Source organism: Lacerta agilis, chromosome 5 (assembly GCF_009819535.1).
Source record: "Lacerta agilis isolate rLacAgi1 chromosome 5, rLacAgi1.pri, whole genome shotgun sequence".
NCBI classification, from domain to species: domain Eukaryota; kingdom Metazoa; phylum Chordata; class Lepidosauria; order Squamata; family Lacertidae; genus Lacerta; species Lacerta agilis.
This window is the reverse complement of record NC_046316.1, coordinates 62,733,401-62,750,796: the sequence shown is the minus strand read 5'-3', so window position 1 is coordinate 62,750,796 and position 17,396 is coordinate 62,733,401. Positions and strand designations below refer to the sequence as shown.

General features: G+C 42.0%; 2 protein-coding genes across 3 annotated transcripts; both read right to left on the bottom strand.

The window, feature by feature from the left end:
• Nucleotides 1-8,065: 8,065 nt before the first annotated feature.
• COPS9 (COP9 signalosome subunit 9) lies at nucleotides 8,066-12,021 on the bottom strand. Its single transcript, XM_033150215.1, has 3 exons — nucleotides 11,881-12,021; nucleotides 9,910-9,982; nucleotides 8,066-9,091 (listed from the first exon to the last, which is right to left on the bottom strand). The coding sequence occupies exons 1-3, from the start codon at nucleotides 11,983-11,985 to the stop codon at nucleotides 9,054-9,056; spliced, it is 216 nt and encodes a 71-aa protein (XP_033006106.1). The 5' UTR covers nucleotides 11,986-12,021; the 3' UTR covers nucleotides 8,066-9,053.
• A 1,867-nt stretch (nucleotides 12,022-13,888) lies between these two features.
• Nucleotides 13,889-16,760, bottom strand: OTOS (otospiralin). 2 transcript variants are annotated; one of them, XM_033148112.1, is made up of 4 exons: nucleotides 16,433-16,760; nucleotides 16,046-16,139; nucleotides 15,733-15,759; nucleotides 13,889-14,284 (listed from the first exon to the last, which is right to left on the bottom strand). In XM_033148112.1, exons 2-4 carry the CDS (start codon nucleotides 16,101-16,103, stop codon nucleotides 14,100-14,102), a joined length of 270 nt encoding a protein of 89 aa, XP_033004003.1. In that variant the 5' UTR covers nucleotides 16,104-16,139; nucleotides 16,433-16,760; the 3' UTR covers nucleotides 13,889-14,099. The 2 variants fall into 2 exon arrangements, with proteins under 2 accessions (XP_033004003.1, XP_033004002.1); XM_033148111.1 differs by having other exon boundaries at nucleotides 16,395-16,758.
• Between the last annotated feature and the right edge of the window lie 636 nt (nucleotides 16,761-17,396).

Sequence of the window (17,396 nt, the reverse complement as noted above, 5' to 3'; positions counted from 1 at the left end):
ATCCCCCCCCCCAAATATAGTTTGCCCCACCGTCTGAGGGACAGTGGACCGGCCCACGGCTGAAAAAGGTTGCTGACCCCTGGTTTAGTCAGTGGGGTTCTCCTTGCACAGGTTCTGCCCCACCCCCAGCTGCATCCACTGAAAGGGTATAAGGCCCCTAAAGAAACCAATTCTGGAGCAGGATGGAGCAGTGCTAGTGATGGATCCAAAGAATCATAAGTCAGTTTAGTTCCTGGAGCAGATTCATGTCTCTGATTTGCACACTTGGAGTTGGTGAAGCAAAATAGGAGAAAAATATCTCCCACCTTCTGCCGTGGACAGCCGTGGAGAATTGACTGCTCCACACAGATACGATTGCCTCTAAATTTTTAAATCGAAACCTCTGGAATTGTTAGAAGATCATTGACCTTTTTAAAGAGCACAGATAGAATTACTGTAAAGTGTTTAAAACAACCATAAGAAATTACTCTTACTACATTGCCTTTTCACAGTTTAAGCCGGTCTGTACCCACAAGTGATCCCTTGGATCTTGCTGAATATTTTCCAGTGAACAACTGAAATCTAAAGGATCCCTTGCTTTATTTATCTCATTTAAACTTCTCAAAAGTTTAGGGAAATGGGGATATGCTGCAGTCACTGCAAGAGTCCACAAGATGGTGCAAAGATACCATCCCTTTGTACAAATACTCAAATGTTTGTTTGCTAGACAATCAACTGGGAATGCATGGAGGTAGCTGAAACTAAATTTATCTCTCCCCCAACCCCCCGCAATCATAATAATAATAATAATAATAATAATAATAATAATAATAATCAAAATTCCATCTAGCTTATCCAGGTTTTACCATTTCAGCCTAGGTGACTATTTGCCACGTTTCCCATATGTCTATTAAATATGCCCAACCATTGCATCCCAGGTTATTGCCTTAAGAAACATAGCTCAGGTGTTCCCTTGCAACATTTTAGTGCATTGTAAAAACACCATCTGTATCCCCGAGGCATTGGGAGCTTCTATGGCACCCAAAGGCATTATAAATTAGGAGCTCTCTGTTTATGACCCAATGGCTTCTCCATATAGATGGAATTAGCACACTGTTAATGCTTTAAAATACTGTTACACGCCACCCCAATTTCTGCCGAATGTCTGGACAAGATTCCAGGGGTTTCAAACACTCATCCAGAGTTGTATTTCCACTGGGAAATCAAAGTGCAGCAGAGATTACCATCTTGAAGAAATATAGTTTCTGGTACACATATTTACACCTGGGTCCACTTTGGAGAGAGTTCAGAGCCTTACATCTCAAGAGGGGCTTGCTCCCCACAGCAGTGCAGCATTGGAGTCCAAGAATCCTGCACGCTGTCTCCGTGCCTCTGCCCCAACCTGCCTAGATGGTTCTGCCCCACATGGCCTCTGCCTGGACTGCTGACCCCACCCTTCTCCTTCCCAAAGACCTGTGCCAGAAAATCCAAGGTTCATGAAAAACAGCACTCCCGCCCCCCGTGGGCACAGCCTGAAAGGGTGAACTTTGGTCATTCAAATTTCAGTGGCACCATCTACGAGGCCAAGATTTGGTGCCCCCTGCTCCTCCTCTCACCTTCCATTCTTCTCAATTCACTACGCCATAGCTGTAGCGCTCCCTAGGCTTGGTGCCCAGGATGGCGGAACCTGTCATGCTGCCCTAAATCCGCTTCTGCAGCTTGCCCCCTGCCCTGTTTCCTTACGTCATGGAAGCTGAAATCCTAAAGCTTTCTCCTTCCACAATAACCATGGGACACACACACACACACACACACACACACACCTGTACCTCTGTTCACCAGCAGAGAATCTCTTGCCCTGCAGCACCTTTTGCCATTCTTAAGGCCTTCCATCCCAGGTGAGGCCCTAGCCTGCCATCTTCCCTTCGCTACTTCAAATATTATCTAAGTTTTACCATTTATTAATTTCTAACACTCACTAACTCCAGAGGTTAAGTCTTTGCATCCCCAAACTCTGTTATCCTAGTTCTGTAACAGTATGATCAACGGCAGTGAAAGTTGTAGCAATAGGACAGGGGTCCCCAAACTAAGTTCCGCGGGCCAGATAAGGCCCGAGCGAGCCAATTATCTGGCCCACGACGACCCCTGCCGCCCGCTGCCACCACCTGCTCTTACCGGCGCGGTGCGGTGTGGCGTGGCTGCCCATCTCTGGGTTGGTGGAGCGCCAGAAATAGCTTGTGTGCATTTGCAAGCGTCATTTCTGGCGCACTTCCAGGTCGGAGGAGGCACATGCGCATGCGCACAAGCTATTTCTGGCGCTCCACCAACCAGGAAGTGCGCCGGAAATAGCATGTGCTCATGCATATGGGTGCATACTCCCCTGCCCTCCGGCCCGCCATGCAAACGGTGCCAGAGGAACCGGCCCGAGGACGGGTAAGTTTGCCGACCCCTGCAATAGGACTAAGCAAGTGGGATCTGTAATAAAACGTTGCACCATGGATTGCTGCTATTCAGTCTTCCAGCCATGCCCTCCTTCCAGGACAGTCCATTCCACTTCCCGTCACCCAGGTTTTCCACACACACACACACACACACACACCCGCAACTGCCAGTCAGCATTCTGTGCCCACTGAGCATGCTCAGTCCCATTGGGTTGTTTTTTAGATGTTCTCTCCACCTTTAGGGGTTTTCCCTCTCCATTTTTATTTGCCCTGCAAACCTAGGGACTTCCCAAAGCCTACTCATCTCACTGCCCTTTGCATGAATCAAAAAACCTGTTGTCAATGTCCAAGCTGTGAGATCACAATGATCCATTTGCAAGTTAAGCCGCTGATTGTAAGCACCCTGAGTCTTCCTTCTGTTATCCAGGAAATTTTGAAGTTAGCTCATCCACCTTCACTAACCCATTGCACAGCTTCAGCAGAAAACACCCCACATTTCTCTTTCCTGGTCAGTGATCCCTTACTTTTGCAGAAGACCTGAGAGGTGGATTAAACAATCAGTTCCATCAAAGGTGGGAGTAACAAAAATGCTCATGCTAACGCCCCAAGCAGAAGAGACCTAAACAGAGTGGTGGCTGTTTCTAAAAGGATATCAAGATCCCTTATTCAAAAGATTCCAGGGTAGGATTGCCATCTTTGTTGCTGGTCCCGCTTATTGAGCCTTTAACACAGGGCTAGGCAACCTAAGGCCCGGATGCGGCCCAATCGCCTTCTCAATCCGGCCCGCAGACGGTCCAGGAATCAGCGTGTTTTTACATGAGTAGAATGTGTGCTTTTATTTAAAATGCATCTCTGGGTTATTTGTGGGGCATAGGAATTCATTCATTTTTTCTTCTTCTTCAAAATAGTCTGGTCCACCACATGGTCTGAGGGATGGTGGACTGGCCCACGGCTAAAAAGGTTGCTGACCCATGCTTTAACAGCTGCCCCGAGGACAAAAAAAATTAGGAAGTGCAGCTTTGCCTAGCAGGGCAATAAAATCATTTGCTGTTTAATTTATACATATAAGGATACTGCTAAAAGCAGAAGAGAACGGCAGTAAATTTCATTTTAAAATCCTCAGAATTTCAGAAAATTACATTGCATATATATATATATATATATATATATATATATATATATATATATATATATGAATGAATACATTGATTTTATTCTACAAAATTGCATGCATGCAGTTCAGTCTTCCTGGTGTTTACAATATTCTGGCCATGCTTCAGTGCAAGGCGGAGGGCAAAAATAACCCAAGGCACTGGCGATTAAAAAAAATAACTTACATTTCCTTGATCCTTGGTACTGAACCCATTAAACAAGGCAGCACCTCACACGCACTTGTAGTTAAGTGCTGACATCATGTGGAATGCTAATGGCGAGCTCAGCCTCCAGTGTGCTCCCACAGCATTCTTGTCTCGAGCAATATTCCCCATTACTATCAGTGCCTGGATCACTGATCAATGAAAAGCAGATTAGATCCATCTGGCTGAGGTGAAAGACCTCTTTCTCGTGCTTTCCCCACTGAAATGAAAAGGAAACCCGTGGTGTTTAGGCCTTCCTCTGCGCGGCCTGAACTGTGACCTACCTGTCTTTCAGCAATACCAGCCGCAGCGCTTTTAATCATCTCTCTGCGGGGACCCTGAGAAGAATGTCCTAATTGCTGCCCCCAATTCCTCCCTACAATGGGGGGTCTCCCTCTTAATGACTGCATGATGCAGTTCTGCTTCAGAGAGCTAGCTGCTCTTGTGACCCGCTGGGCTCGTCCCTTTCAGAGCAGCTTGCACAGCGCACTGCAATCAATAGCTTGACAGAACAGCCGAAAAGGTCCCGCAATCTATTAACAGCAAGGAGGAAAGACTTGTCTGTCACGGTGCTTTTGACAGAGAAGGAAGTATCGTGGGGCGAGTTCCTCCCTAGCTTGTATCATGTCTGACGGTGGAAATCCTTGTTTTTCCTGCAATTCAAATCCTTATATTGCCTTATAAGAGCGGGGAGGAACCTCGAGGCAGCAATGCCCACCTTTCCCAGGTCTAATGTATATGATGTCAGGGGCCGGAAATGGCTAAAAGGACAGGGAGCACAATCCCGATTCTCCCTTTGTCGCGAAAAGTTGGCGCTTTTTTAAAATTTGGTGCCTTTTCCTGTCACCTCACCCATGTTAGAAGTTCAGCTGAAAGATTTAACTGGTTAGCAGAGGGCGGGGGGAAGGTCATTTCTTTTCCTTTTTAACTTGTTAATTCCCAAGGCTGCACACAACACACATAATAAACACAACAAATACCGGTACTTGTGTGGTATCTTAATGTAACGCATAAGACTGTTTTGCAGATTTCTATCCCTGACCATGTGTAACTCAGGATAACACTTCAGTGCATCTGATGAAGCCATTGCAGCACTGTGATGATGGGCAAAGACACAACAGGTGATGTTTTTCATTCTGTACAGATCTTAAAAGATATAGAAGTCCCTGCAGAGTTTGAACCTCTTTTATGCTAATTTTCTTGGACAAGGCTAAAGTGTCTTGCTAATAACTCGGTGGAACAGAAACTCAGCTAGTTCTAAGTACATGTTGTAAGCCAACTGTTTAGAACTGTCCCTCGCGAAAGTGTGACCCTCCTGTTCCCTGCACTGGATTTCTTTAAAACTCCCAACTTGGCCTCTGGTCTCGCATGAAGGCAAGAAAGCAGCGATCCCTTTTTCCCACAGCAAAGTTAAAAAGAAAAGGAACATAAAAAGGACACAATTCAGGGCAATAAAAAAGCAAGTGAGCGGGGCAGTTGTATGCAAAAGATTAGTGGAATTTTCTACCTTTAAGAGTTGTGAAAAGAAATTATGAAGGGTTTTTGTTTTGCTGTTGTAGTATTGAAGTACAACAAACACTACCAGTTCAGATTCCTTCTTTTGCACAGTTGCACCCTGTCCCTTTGCTTCTCTTCTTCCTAGAAGTGAGGTTACGCACTGTATATATCTTGTAGGGTGGAAGCATCTACACTTTGTAACTCCCAGCCTATTGACACCAGGCAGGTGCTTTTACTGTACTCTTTTCAGTGCCTGCTTAAAATGGGAGTTGTTAAGGCAAGCCTATTCAGACGTGCAGAAGTTACCTGCATTTTATTTCTTTTTAACTACTGCTGGTTTTAATCATCTTTTGTTTTTTAAATACCTGCTTTTTAAATAAGAATTTTAGCATTTTAGTATATACTCTTGCAAAGAGTTTACAGGCTCTCTTGCGATTCGTTATCTATGACAATCAAGCAGCTTATAGAACATTGTCTTAAATAAATAAATAAAACAAAGAGCCAGCAGATGGCGTAATACAGGTTATTGGTCCCAAGACCGTTTCCTTCATCAGAGCCTGGCAACGGGTGCCCTCTTTCATTGCCCAGACAATTATTTCTGTTTCGTTTTGTTGTTTTGATTCTTATACCAACCCACTTCTTTTTAAAATGTCAATCTCATTACAAATTATAACCAGGGCAGATCGTTTGTACTATTCGTTGTCATAACCTCCACTGTGGACTTAAAATTGATCTGCAGTTGTTTTGTTACATCCAACAACATTCAATCAAGTAAGCGGAAAAGTTATCATAGGCTGTGGAAGTTCCTGTTTCTTTAAAGGTCTACACAAACTCTCGAATCTCATTGATTCCTCTCTCTTGGCATAAAATTAAGTACTGTATGTGCATATATTTTTTGCAGTCACAGACTTGCTTCTGCTACTGAAAGCAGAACTTGGGTGTGTGTGTGTGTGTGTGTTACAGGAGATTCCCTACCTGATGGGAAAGCCCCAAGCTCACTAAATTTTGAGAATTATCTAGTTGCTTAAACAAAGCAGTGAGTAAGCAGTGCATGCAGACATAGACACAGACAAAATGTAAATTGCTGAAAGACACCCAGGTCACAATGAAGCTGCAATTAGGATAAAAGCCAGTTTCTTAAGCTACTGTCTAATAGTCATTCATTTGCGCCACCTCCATGTAGTGAATGCTGGTAGAGTTGTAGAGTTGGAAGGGAGCAGGAGTGTCATCTAGTCCAACCCCATGCATGCAGGAATCCTTTGCCCAAAGTGGGGCTCAAACCCATACCCTGGGATTAAGAGACTCATGCTCTACCGACTGAACTATCTGCTGACCGCACATTCAGCATCACTGAAAAAGGGATCCAAACACCTGCTGCTATATTTACCTGCACCTCTTCCTAGCAATTAGGAGCACCGATTGTCCTTCTTCAATTATATAGACCTCTAAATGTGTTTTTTCCTCTTCCTAGGTACACCCCCAATACTTGCTGAAAGAAAATTGCTCTTCAAGGGGTTGCATGGAAGGAGCCTTTAAAAACAAAACAAACTTCCAAGCATTTTTGGAATCCTAATAAACCCTTTTGGGATGTTTCCCATCGGTCAATATTTGCCACTAGTGAGGCCACTATTGCTGAGATTTTCTAGGAACATTTTTGTTCCTCCAGTTTTATCTCTCTTCATAGTTAACTTCTGTGAATGCCTCATTAGGAGGAACGCATAAAATGGAAAGGCTTATCTGAAGGAATAGACTTCCCCGAGGCCCCTGTATGCATTCATCGTTATTTTTATTTTAAAAACCCTGTCATACTTCAGTGCGATATTTTTGCTTTTCTGTGCATCATTTACAGGTACGTACCTTGCACCCCAAGTGTCATTTTGCAGTCCCTTTCAATCACGTTGGAGATACCTTTGGGGAGCTCTTCAATATCTGCTTTGGTTTCCATCTCCGAGCTATTTGTCATCATGAGCAAACTGGGCCACCTCACTGCTCAACCCTCCCAGATAATGAACAAGTTAAAAAAAATCTGTCCCAATGCAGATCTTTTGAGTGTCTTCTTCCTTTCTTACACCCATCAGGTGAATAAGTGTTTACCTTTAGTGAGAGTAACTGAAGTCACCGCCTGTTAACACTTTTTCTTCTCCCTTTCAGTATCACCTTCAGGATTTTGGTCATAGATGAGATGGTATGGTTCCAGTACTAAATTACTATTCGAGTCCAGAATTACTACACAGAGTGATTCTGTGAAGGAAAATTTCTTCCATCTGCTCACAGTGTTACCCCACCCCCCCTCTTGTGTGCCCTTTATTACATAAAGTCTTATCTTGCAGCTTTCACTGTCCCAGTTGTTCACATGTGGAGGTCTGGGATGTGGAGTGTTGTTCAAAATTCAGCATGCAGAATGCAGAGCTCTGTGCCAGGGGAGTGTTGCTGGTGTCACTCTGTAGGTACAAGCGGGACACCTCCCCCCAGTCCAACATCTTCTCAAAGCCAGCACAAAGGTTTGGACTGGAGTATCAGCCATTAGCTGTATTGCCACTGTCTTCGCTGCACACAGAACATTGCAAATTGGTTCCATTCTGTTTTGTTCAGTTTGGGGAGTGTGAGAATACTTTTAATAGTTTATGTCAGATTTGATCTTAATCTGGAGTATGTGTGTCAGGTTTAAGTATACTACCCTTGTAGGAGCCCTGATCTCAAACTTGTTTCAGCATTTCCCACTGGGTAAATGGGAAACACCAGAAAGGAGCAAGACTTTGTTAAAATATAAAGATTAAACTCTTGCAACATTCCCATTCTACTATGTGAAGTTTATTATATTAGATGCATATAATGAAAGTGGGCAGATAACTCAATGTAAAAGCATTTTTTTATTCTTCCCCCAGAGACCTCATTTTCAGATTCACCACTGCATTTCTGATTTTGGTAATAATACTTCGTTCCACTTTGCTGAGAGCTCAGATTAATATACACAAAGAAAACCAAGCACCATTGTACTGGAGCTTGTGTTTTGATGTGCTGCATGTGGCTTTAGAATGTGTCAAAGAAAATAGCCAGCTTCCCCACAGACTGAGGAAGCAACGCGAGCACAATTGAGATATTCATCTAAAAACTCTGCTCTATTTTGGAGGAAATATTCTGAATGCACCATAAAGACTCTTCAGTATTTATGGAAAAGTCTTGTCACAAACCTCCAGTAGTTAGAATAAGTTACAAAATAAAGAACCATACAATGGCAAGAAGCCAAATAAGCTCTAAAACAAGATTTACTCATATTCTACAGGAATATTTTCATTGGCCAAATATGCTAGGCTCCCTAGCTAAACTGGGAGTGAGGAAAGCACACACTTGGAAGTATAGTCCCAATGATCTTTCAACATGTCACTCACAAATAAATGGATTTAGGATTGAGGTGTTAAAACCTCCCACTTGCTTTTATTTTTTATTGTTGGGGATTTTACTAAAAATGTTACATCCTATGCATACAACATTCCAAATAACATTAAGAAAAAGCCACATTTCCATGGGCAACAACCAGTAGTCAACTGCATAATCAGACATGAGAGGTTTTGTTCAGATTTTAATGAAGCAAGCCTGCACAACTGTACATCTAAGCATTCTAAGAGGAAAAGAACTCCACAATTCTCTTCAACCACCTTTAACCATTTTGAAGTGCTCTTTCATGGCTTGGAGACAATATTCACATTTTCCTATCTTTTGTTACGAATATAGTCTGTTTCTACAAGAAACTTAGGTATTTAGCACAGCAGGAAGTTGAATTTCACTGGATATCATCATCATCAAACATATCTTCAAAATCTAACAAAAACAAGGCAGTTAATTAACATCATGCATATTAATTATTCTGATTTTTTTAAACCATTCTGAAGAGCTAAGCAATGATGCAAATCCTATTTCCTAATAAAGTGAGAGACCATAGTCTGACACTCTGAGGTGGTCCACTGAAACAAATGGACCTAAGTTAATCATGCCCATTCATTTCAACAGGTTTGCTCTTGAGTATGACCAACATTGGATACAATGGAGTGGATATTCACCACATGGACCCCAAATTACAGTCTCATCACACTAGCTCTGGGGATTTCTAGAATAGCTATAAATAAATGCAATCTGAGGGATCAGCATACATTCTCCACGTGTTACTATCACCATGCAGAAGCATTTCCCAGTAGTTTCTATTTAGCTGGCAACCCATTTAATAACCCCCAAAAAACCCAAGACACCCAATTGCCCTGGCACATGTGTTTTGAGTTTAACAGATATTTTTTTTAAAAGCCTCCATCTATGGCTTAACCCTCCCCTCCTGCTATGAAAACTTTGTTCCTCAAACAGGTTTTGGGCTTTAATTAAGGGGAGAAGACCTTATGGTCCTCCAGATACTGCTGACCTCCACTTCTACCATCCCTGGCCATTAGCCATGCTGACTGGAGATGATGGGAGTTGGGAGTCAGGAGTCCAACAATTCTGGAGGGCCACAGGTTCCCCATACATACTTTAATTCCTTAATGGAAGCTTTTTTCTAAGTACTGGTTACAAAATCAATTTACAATCTGCTGGACAGTGGCTAAAATAAACATGATGGGTTTAAGAATTTAAAAAATGTAACTAATACTTACTATTAAAGAAGTCTGCATGTACTGCCTTTTCATTGGCAGCTAAATCCATCAACAAACCTGTACTTCCACCAGCCTGAGAAAGAATAGTATTTACTCAACTATAGCAGCAATATACAGAGAATCATTATTGCACTGTTTCATATACCCTTTCATCTTGGATCTCAAACTTCCAGAACTGACTGCCTATGATTTTCTATCTATGCCACTGTAGACTTCCATCTCCTGCAGCCCCTAGTGCAGTATAGTACTAGGCCTGACCCTCATTTTGTTTAATCAGGCCTGACCCTCATTTTGTCCCTTTGAAGTGAAAGGATGCAAATAATATTTTCATGCCCTAGACTCCTTTGGATAAAGGTGCGGGGTAAATAATAACAATAATGGGAAAGCACCTGCCCAGAAATAATAATGGATTGCACAGAAATCCATCAGTGTGCCAGGAGATGCCCTGCTGGGGAGATTTGCAAAACAGCAATGGAATAAAAGCAATACCAAATGGACCTTGGAACCAAAATTTTCAAAGCTGACCATTTTGGTTCCAGGCAAATATCTTTTTTATTTCCCCTGTCTTTAACTGTAATTTCTTTTGTTTCTGCTATGTGTTTATGTATTTTAAATATTTATAAATCACCCTTCCTCAAAAGGAGTACAGGGCTATGTACAACATGCATAGAACAAAGAGTAAAAGCATAATGCCCCCCTGTGATGGAGCATTGGAGAGACTCTTGAAGTTTTATTAATTACTTAACAACATGAATAGAAATCATCAAGAATGCAGCTGTCCTATAAAGGATTATAAATTTAACTGGAATGTAACTGAAATTAATAAGATTTTGGAATGCAGAAAAAAGATTAGGAAGCCATCAAGTGCGGGGGGCCACTTTAACTAAATTGTATAATTTGTATTAATAATTGTATTAACTGGATATGATTTGACATTGTTATAATGGGGCTATTATTGGAATAATATTGGAAAACTAATAACTTACTTATTTTTGTAAAGAATAAAAGCATAATGCTAGGAAGTTACTAAAACTCTGATCCAAACACCACTGATGATGATTAAACACCAAACTAAAAAATGTCTTCCAACTGTTTCTGAAGAACAATGCAGGTGACAGATTTTGATACACTGCCTTTATATGCTTAACTGCCATTCTGTTTTACTGCATGGATTTTTAGTTTGTAACTTTTCCATAAGGCATCCCGAAAACTTAGTTTTAGGGCAACAAATGTTACTGGAAAGAAATAAAGAGGATGCAATGCTCACTTCTTGACAATGCATCCATACCGGTACTTTCATTTTCTCCTCCTCATAAGACTCACAGACAACTGGATCAAATTGCTAGGGGGGAAATTAGCAACAAAAGGCTGAAGTTATTTTTGCCTCCCAGCATTTTTTTTGGTGAGATATTCCTCTCTATCTTTTTCAAAACCTCAGTATTATACAGGAAGCTGGAGCGTGCCTGTGGAACCAAAGTGCAAGCATGGGAGGTGGGGAGCAGAACGGGGGGGGGGGGGAGGAAACTGAAGGTTGCCCCCCCCAAAAAAAATCCGATCTCACCTTCACACATATTATCAGCGCATTTTATGTCTATTCTATTCTATCAATATTTAATTGTGTGTCTCCCACCCGTGCTTTTATTCTGCTCATATTTTTGATCTGTAAGCCGCCTCGAGTCCCTGGGGGGGGGGGGGAAGGCGTGGCACAAAAAAATAAAAACAAACAAACACACACCCTCCCGCCAGCCTTAGAAACGTAAGAGATGCTTCGGTGGATCAGGCCAAAGGCCCACCTAGAAGACCCTTGAGAGGCGCCCCCCACCCCCACCCCGTCTCTCACTCAGCAGCTCCCCCTTTACACCCGGGGAGGGGAAAGAACCAGAGAAAGAGCCCAGGCCGCGCGGGGTTGTAAGCAAGCGACATACCCCGTGCGAGGCCCCCGCCTTTTGCCCCCGGGGCTCGACTGCTCACCTCGTCGAGGTCCACGTAAGGCCCCGCGCCCTCAGGGAACATCTCGTCCACCGCCGGCTTCATGACTCCGACCCTCTGTAAAGCTTTCCGGCCACCCTCCAACATCCGGTCGGAGCGTGAAGCGGCTTCCGGTCTCTCTAGGCGCGCGCGGGGGGGAGCGCCGTCTCTATGGCGTTCTGCCCCGAGCTCCTTTCCGCGGGCGGCGGCGGCTGCGGCGTTTCTTGCTCTCTCGGAGCGGCGCGGCGAGAGGAGATCCAGGCAGCGCTTGGGAAGAAAGGGGAGCGACAGCAACTCCGCTTCCCCCCATCTCAGCTCCTAATTTATCCGGAGGGATAGATTTATCCGGAGAGATAACTTTCACAAATTGGGCTAATGTTAAAGCTCACCTGGGAATACGTCTCATTGGACTCCGCTGGGCTTGAATAAGAGAATTGAAGTTAATAAGATTTTGGAATCATCATCAAACCATCAATTCTAGTACGCGGGGGGGGGGCACTTAAATTATATAATTTGGTATTTGAATGATTGGTATTAGTCAGTGCTTTTTCCCCCTAAAAAAATGTTTAGGGGTACTCTCATTTCCCTACTCATTACCAGTTACAGGTAGGTAGCCGTGTTGGTCTGCCATAGTCAAAACAAAATATAAAATAAATCAAAAATCCTTCCAGTAGCACCTTAGAGACCAACTGAGTTTGTTCTTGGTATGAGCTTTCGTGTGCATGCACAGGAAAGCTCATACCAAGAACAAACTTAGTTGGTCTCTAAGGTGCTACTGGAAGGATTTTTTTATTTTTTTGTTTTGTTTTCCCTACTCATTGAAATACTGCCCCTGAATGAGGCCAAACTCATGTGTTTAGGGGTATGCGTACCCCTGCCTCCCCACAGAAAAAAAGCGTTGGTGTTAGTAATTGTATTATGAATTGGTATTGTTACAGTGAGGCTATTATTGGAATGTAATTCAAAACTAATAAAAACTTATAAAAAATGATAGAATCAGGAGGGACCACGAGGGTCATCCATTCTGACCCCCAGCGATGCAGGACTCTTTCCCCCCTAAAGTAGGGCTTGAACCCACAACCCTGAAATTAAGAGGCCCATTCTCTACCAACTGAACTATCCAGAGGGTTTTAGAATTTTACCGCTGAAAAGGTTTAAAAAGATTCGAAGGACGTAGACAAAGGCGTGAAAAAATGCCAGTGTGGTTGCTTAAAAAAAAAAAAAAATTATTCAGCCCGCTGTGTAGGGAACAGAGTAGCAGGGAGTCAGGGGGATTGACCAGGATGGCATGGGGTCCCCAGATGCCACTTTGTCCAGGGCACCTCAGACCTGGAAGCATCACTGCCTACTGCTATTCCTCAGAAGTTGCTTTATACTGAAATCAGGCCATTGGTCCATCTAGCTCAGTACTGTCCACACTGCCTGGCAGTCGATCTCGAGGGTTTTAAGCATGAGGCCTTCTCAGCCGTACCAAAGTCATGGGAGGTTGTGGGACGTTTTGCGGGCAAAACGTGCTCTACCACTGAGCCAAGTCTTTCTGATCCTGGAAGCAGTATGTAGTCATAACTAGTAGCCATGGACAGACTTATCTTGTACAAATCAGTCTCATCCCTTTTAAAAACTGTTTAAACCATCACATCTTGTAGTAGCAACTTTTATAGTTTAACCATGCACTGTGTGACAACCAATTGTTTTTATCTGTCCTAAATCTCCGACTTCATTAGATGACCCTTGGATCTAGCATTATTTGAAAAGGAGAAAAACTTCCTCCACATATGCATCATTTTATATTCTTCTGTCATGTCCACCCTCACCTTTTTTTCTAACCTAAAAGGATTCAGTTTAATCTAGCACTAATCTTGGTTGCTCTTTCCGAACTCTACAACATCCTTTTTGTGATGCAATGACCAGAACCATACTGTGTTCCTAATCATAGACTCATGCAATGTCGTCTCACAGTAGATTTATAGCACTATGGATACATGGGGCTCTAGAGAAAACAGCATTAGAATCAAATAATTATTTATTCTGCTTGCAAAAAAAGGTAAATAGTAAGTATATATAGTCTACTATAAAAGAAGCCACACTAAGATTAACATTAGAAGTACAAGGAACAGAAGTTACATATTTGATGTAAAAGAAGCAGTAGAATAACACAGTTGTTAGAAAAGCAATTCTGGTGATCTGTTGGTATTGGTAATTGTTGAGAATCGCCAAGTGAGTTAGTGCTCATGATCTGGGACATGATATCCAAGAGTATTTCCAAGAGGTTGATGAGCAAAGAAGGTCCTGGCCATCTCGTTGATTCTATGGTATGCTCCCAGGATCCGGAAGTATTCCACATATGCCCAGAAATCGCTGGTTGTGAAAGGCCAATAGGGCATATTTGCAGGCTGTCTGTAGGGGTCTAAAACAAAATATACATGAGGTTCTCCACCCCGATAACCAATACATTTAGGATTGAAGACTCATGCTACCTAAACAAGTACCTTTTAGTCGCATTCACTGAATGGGGCTGGTGCTACCCTTTAGCATAGTCGCCTTAATAAACAGTATGCTGCTTACATCTGTTTCCCAATGTGTTTATTCAAAGTATTTTAAGCTGCTGTTCAGAGCTACGCCCTCGAGAAGCGAGTGAGAGAGAAGGTACAACAGGAAAACAGTCGCTGCAGAACGGATGTACTGATTAGTTAGTATGAGAAGTTGCTCTGACATCACAAGCTATATGTGGCATCTGTTAAAGGTAGCCATGGAGATGAAGGAAGGTCTTCAAGGCCCACAACCATATTGGTCCAAAGATTAGCTGCCTTCAAGTATTGGCCACAGATATCTTTAAAAGGAATAAAAATAGGCCCTAAATCTCTGGCACCATTCAGTGCTTTTTACAATTTAAAGAGAACGTGGAATGTCTAGTGTTTTTTTTTCTCACCAGGCAACTAGCACCACCTGTTGAGAAGGTTGGGTGATCCTTTTACTAAAACTATGAAGTACCGTAAATGGAAATTCCATGCAGTTTCCAAGGTCTCCTCTTAAATCACAGCTTCTCTATGTACAGGTATAAAAGTGCTACCAGAGGCCACACTCAAGTTTTATACACACCAGCTTGGGGTGGAGGGAGTGTTTCTGCTACATGAATATGCTTCTCATTGTGTTGAATGCTGGTTTTCTCCTCCACCTGATTGCTGCAAATGTTTGGGGAGAATGAAAGAAAAAGCAACCAGACCCCGAAACATCCAAATACGAAGTCATGGAATCCATGGTGGGCCTTTAAAACGTGGTATATAAATACAAATAACCCCAGGAAAGTGAATAGTGCTACATAATACTTAAATTTCAAGTTCAGCTGGACGTGCCATCTAATTTAGCTTTAACCAACACTATGCTGCCAGTTTGATTAATGTGCTCTGGCCAGGGGAATCAATGGCCATCTGTCTGACTGCAACTGGTTCCATGGAGACCCAATTCCGGGATGCAAAGTTCTAGCTTCAGAAACTAGATGGAGGCAGCACTGTTTCACATCTGCAACTCCTGATTCAGGAGTGGTGCAGCCACCCTAAATGTTACTAATTCAGTATCATTGCAGATTGTGCTATTTCATATGGTGATTTACATTCTGCCTTGGCGACAGTTTCTTAAAAAGGCAAACCTTTATGTGTGTTTGTAATTTTGGCAATTGCAGGTTTTAGTTCCTGTTCCTACTAAATGTTGAGTTGATGTTGGGGGGGGGTGATGCTGCTTAGTTTCTTTCAAATCTCTGACATTTGATCAAACTTCACATTTGCAAGAATTCCCATTTTTACACAAATCAGAGATGGGGTTGAGTGAGACAACCACAAACAAACAAAATTCCTTTACCTTCTTCATCCTCGATCGGCCTGGCACCTGTAATTATGGAAGAAATTCATCATCAGCCACTCGGTGAAAAGTCACAGTTTTACAAAGAGTTGCTGCTCCATCACCACAAAACTAATAAGCAGCTAAGTTTCTGGTTTTCAAAATACTGTAATAAAAGAATAGTATGTTTGAACTCTCACTACACATCGGGAAATTAAACATTAATTATATTCAAATGCTGTATCATATTCCAAGCATATTGCAATGAATAGAGTAATTGACAGGTAGGGTGGTGGTGGAATGAAACAATATATATCTATTGCAATAAAGATACCTGTTTGTGTGTTCACCAAAATGCAGAAGCAACCTATGATCACAAAGATTAACTTCATCTTTCCTGCAAGGAGTATTTGTGCCTGAAGTTTATCCTGTATGAATAATAATAATAATAATAATAATAATAATAATAATAATAATAATAAAAAAAAAATATAGAAAGGCTCAACCTACACATATTCTTTCTGCATAAAATACATCTTTTTGTCTTATGAACAGTACACAACCCATTACATTATTAATTGCAAACTTTTTTTTTTTTTACAAAGTACAATGCTACTCTTTTGTTAAGCCCCCTGCAAACATCTACATTTTGCATGAAATTTTATACCCTGTTAACCACTTACTTTTGGGATTGGGGATTGGTTTTAACTTCAGAAATTACCTTCCCCTCTTTCTTCTAAATCAGCAGACGTTTGTAGCTTTGAGTCAGCCGCAAAATCCTGAATGAGCTTCTATTGCTGCAAAATAGCAGTACTGTTTTGAAGAGGCTGGAGGAGTGTTTGTAAGGGAAGGAACGTCACTTACGTAGCACACCAATCTGACTCTTTCATCCTAATCTTGAGATGTTTACAGTGTGCTGCTAATATGAATTGGGTGGTAGAATATCAGTGGTGCAAAACTGCATATCTTGGAAGTCTTTTATTTTTTGCCATTTCACTTGTATGGAATCGAGGACCCAACTTCAGTCATCTTTAATATATTGTTGCGTAATCTAGTGCACCATACCTGATGTTAAGTGCTGTGTGTATGACTCTGCTGAGTGGACAGAAAATCTCAAGAGTTGATTTTTTAGGACATCCAAATAACAAATTCAGTTCAGTCATAGTACCTGAATTTAAAGCAGTTTGTTCCTACTGAAGCACATAAGGTCAATGCCCTAATCTTAAACTCCTGTGGTAGCATGTCTGCCTTGATTGTCTGAGATAAGTCATAAATCATCTTAAATCCTAGCAGTATTTAATGGTGTTCTGGATTGGACTGCCCGACATTCCAGTTTATTCTCTGTAAAAGTAGATCTTTACAACCAGAAGGCTATAATAATAATAATAATAATAATAATAATAATAATAATAATAATAATAATGGCAGCAGGAATTGCTTTTGAGTTAAGTGATCATAACTTTCATTTTTTTCACCACTATTTCAGGAGTGGAGGAACAGTTGGAACATGCTGTTCTGTGTTGTTTAAGCAGCTAAAGGTGCCTCCTGTGGATTTCAGTCTACAGCAAAAAAAAAAAAGCTAGGAGGAAAATTGAATTCCGAGGCATTTTGCTGCTTCTACAAAGACAGCTCAGAAAGTGCTGCAGACTTGTGGGTTCACTTCATGACGATGCCCTTGAAAGATG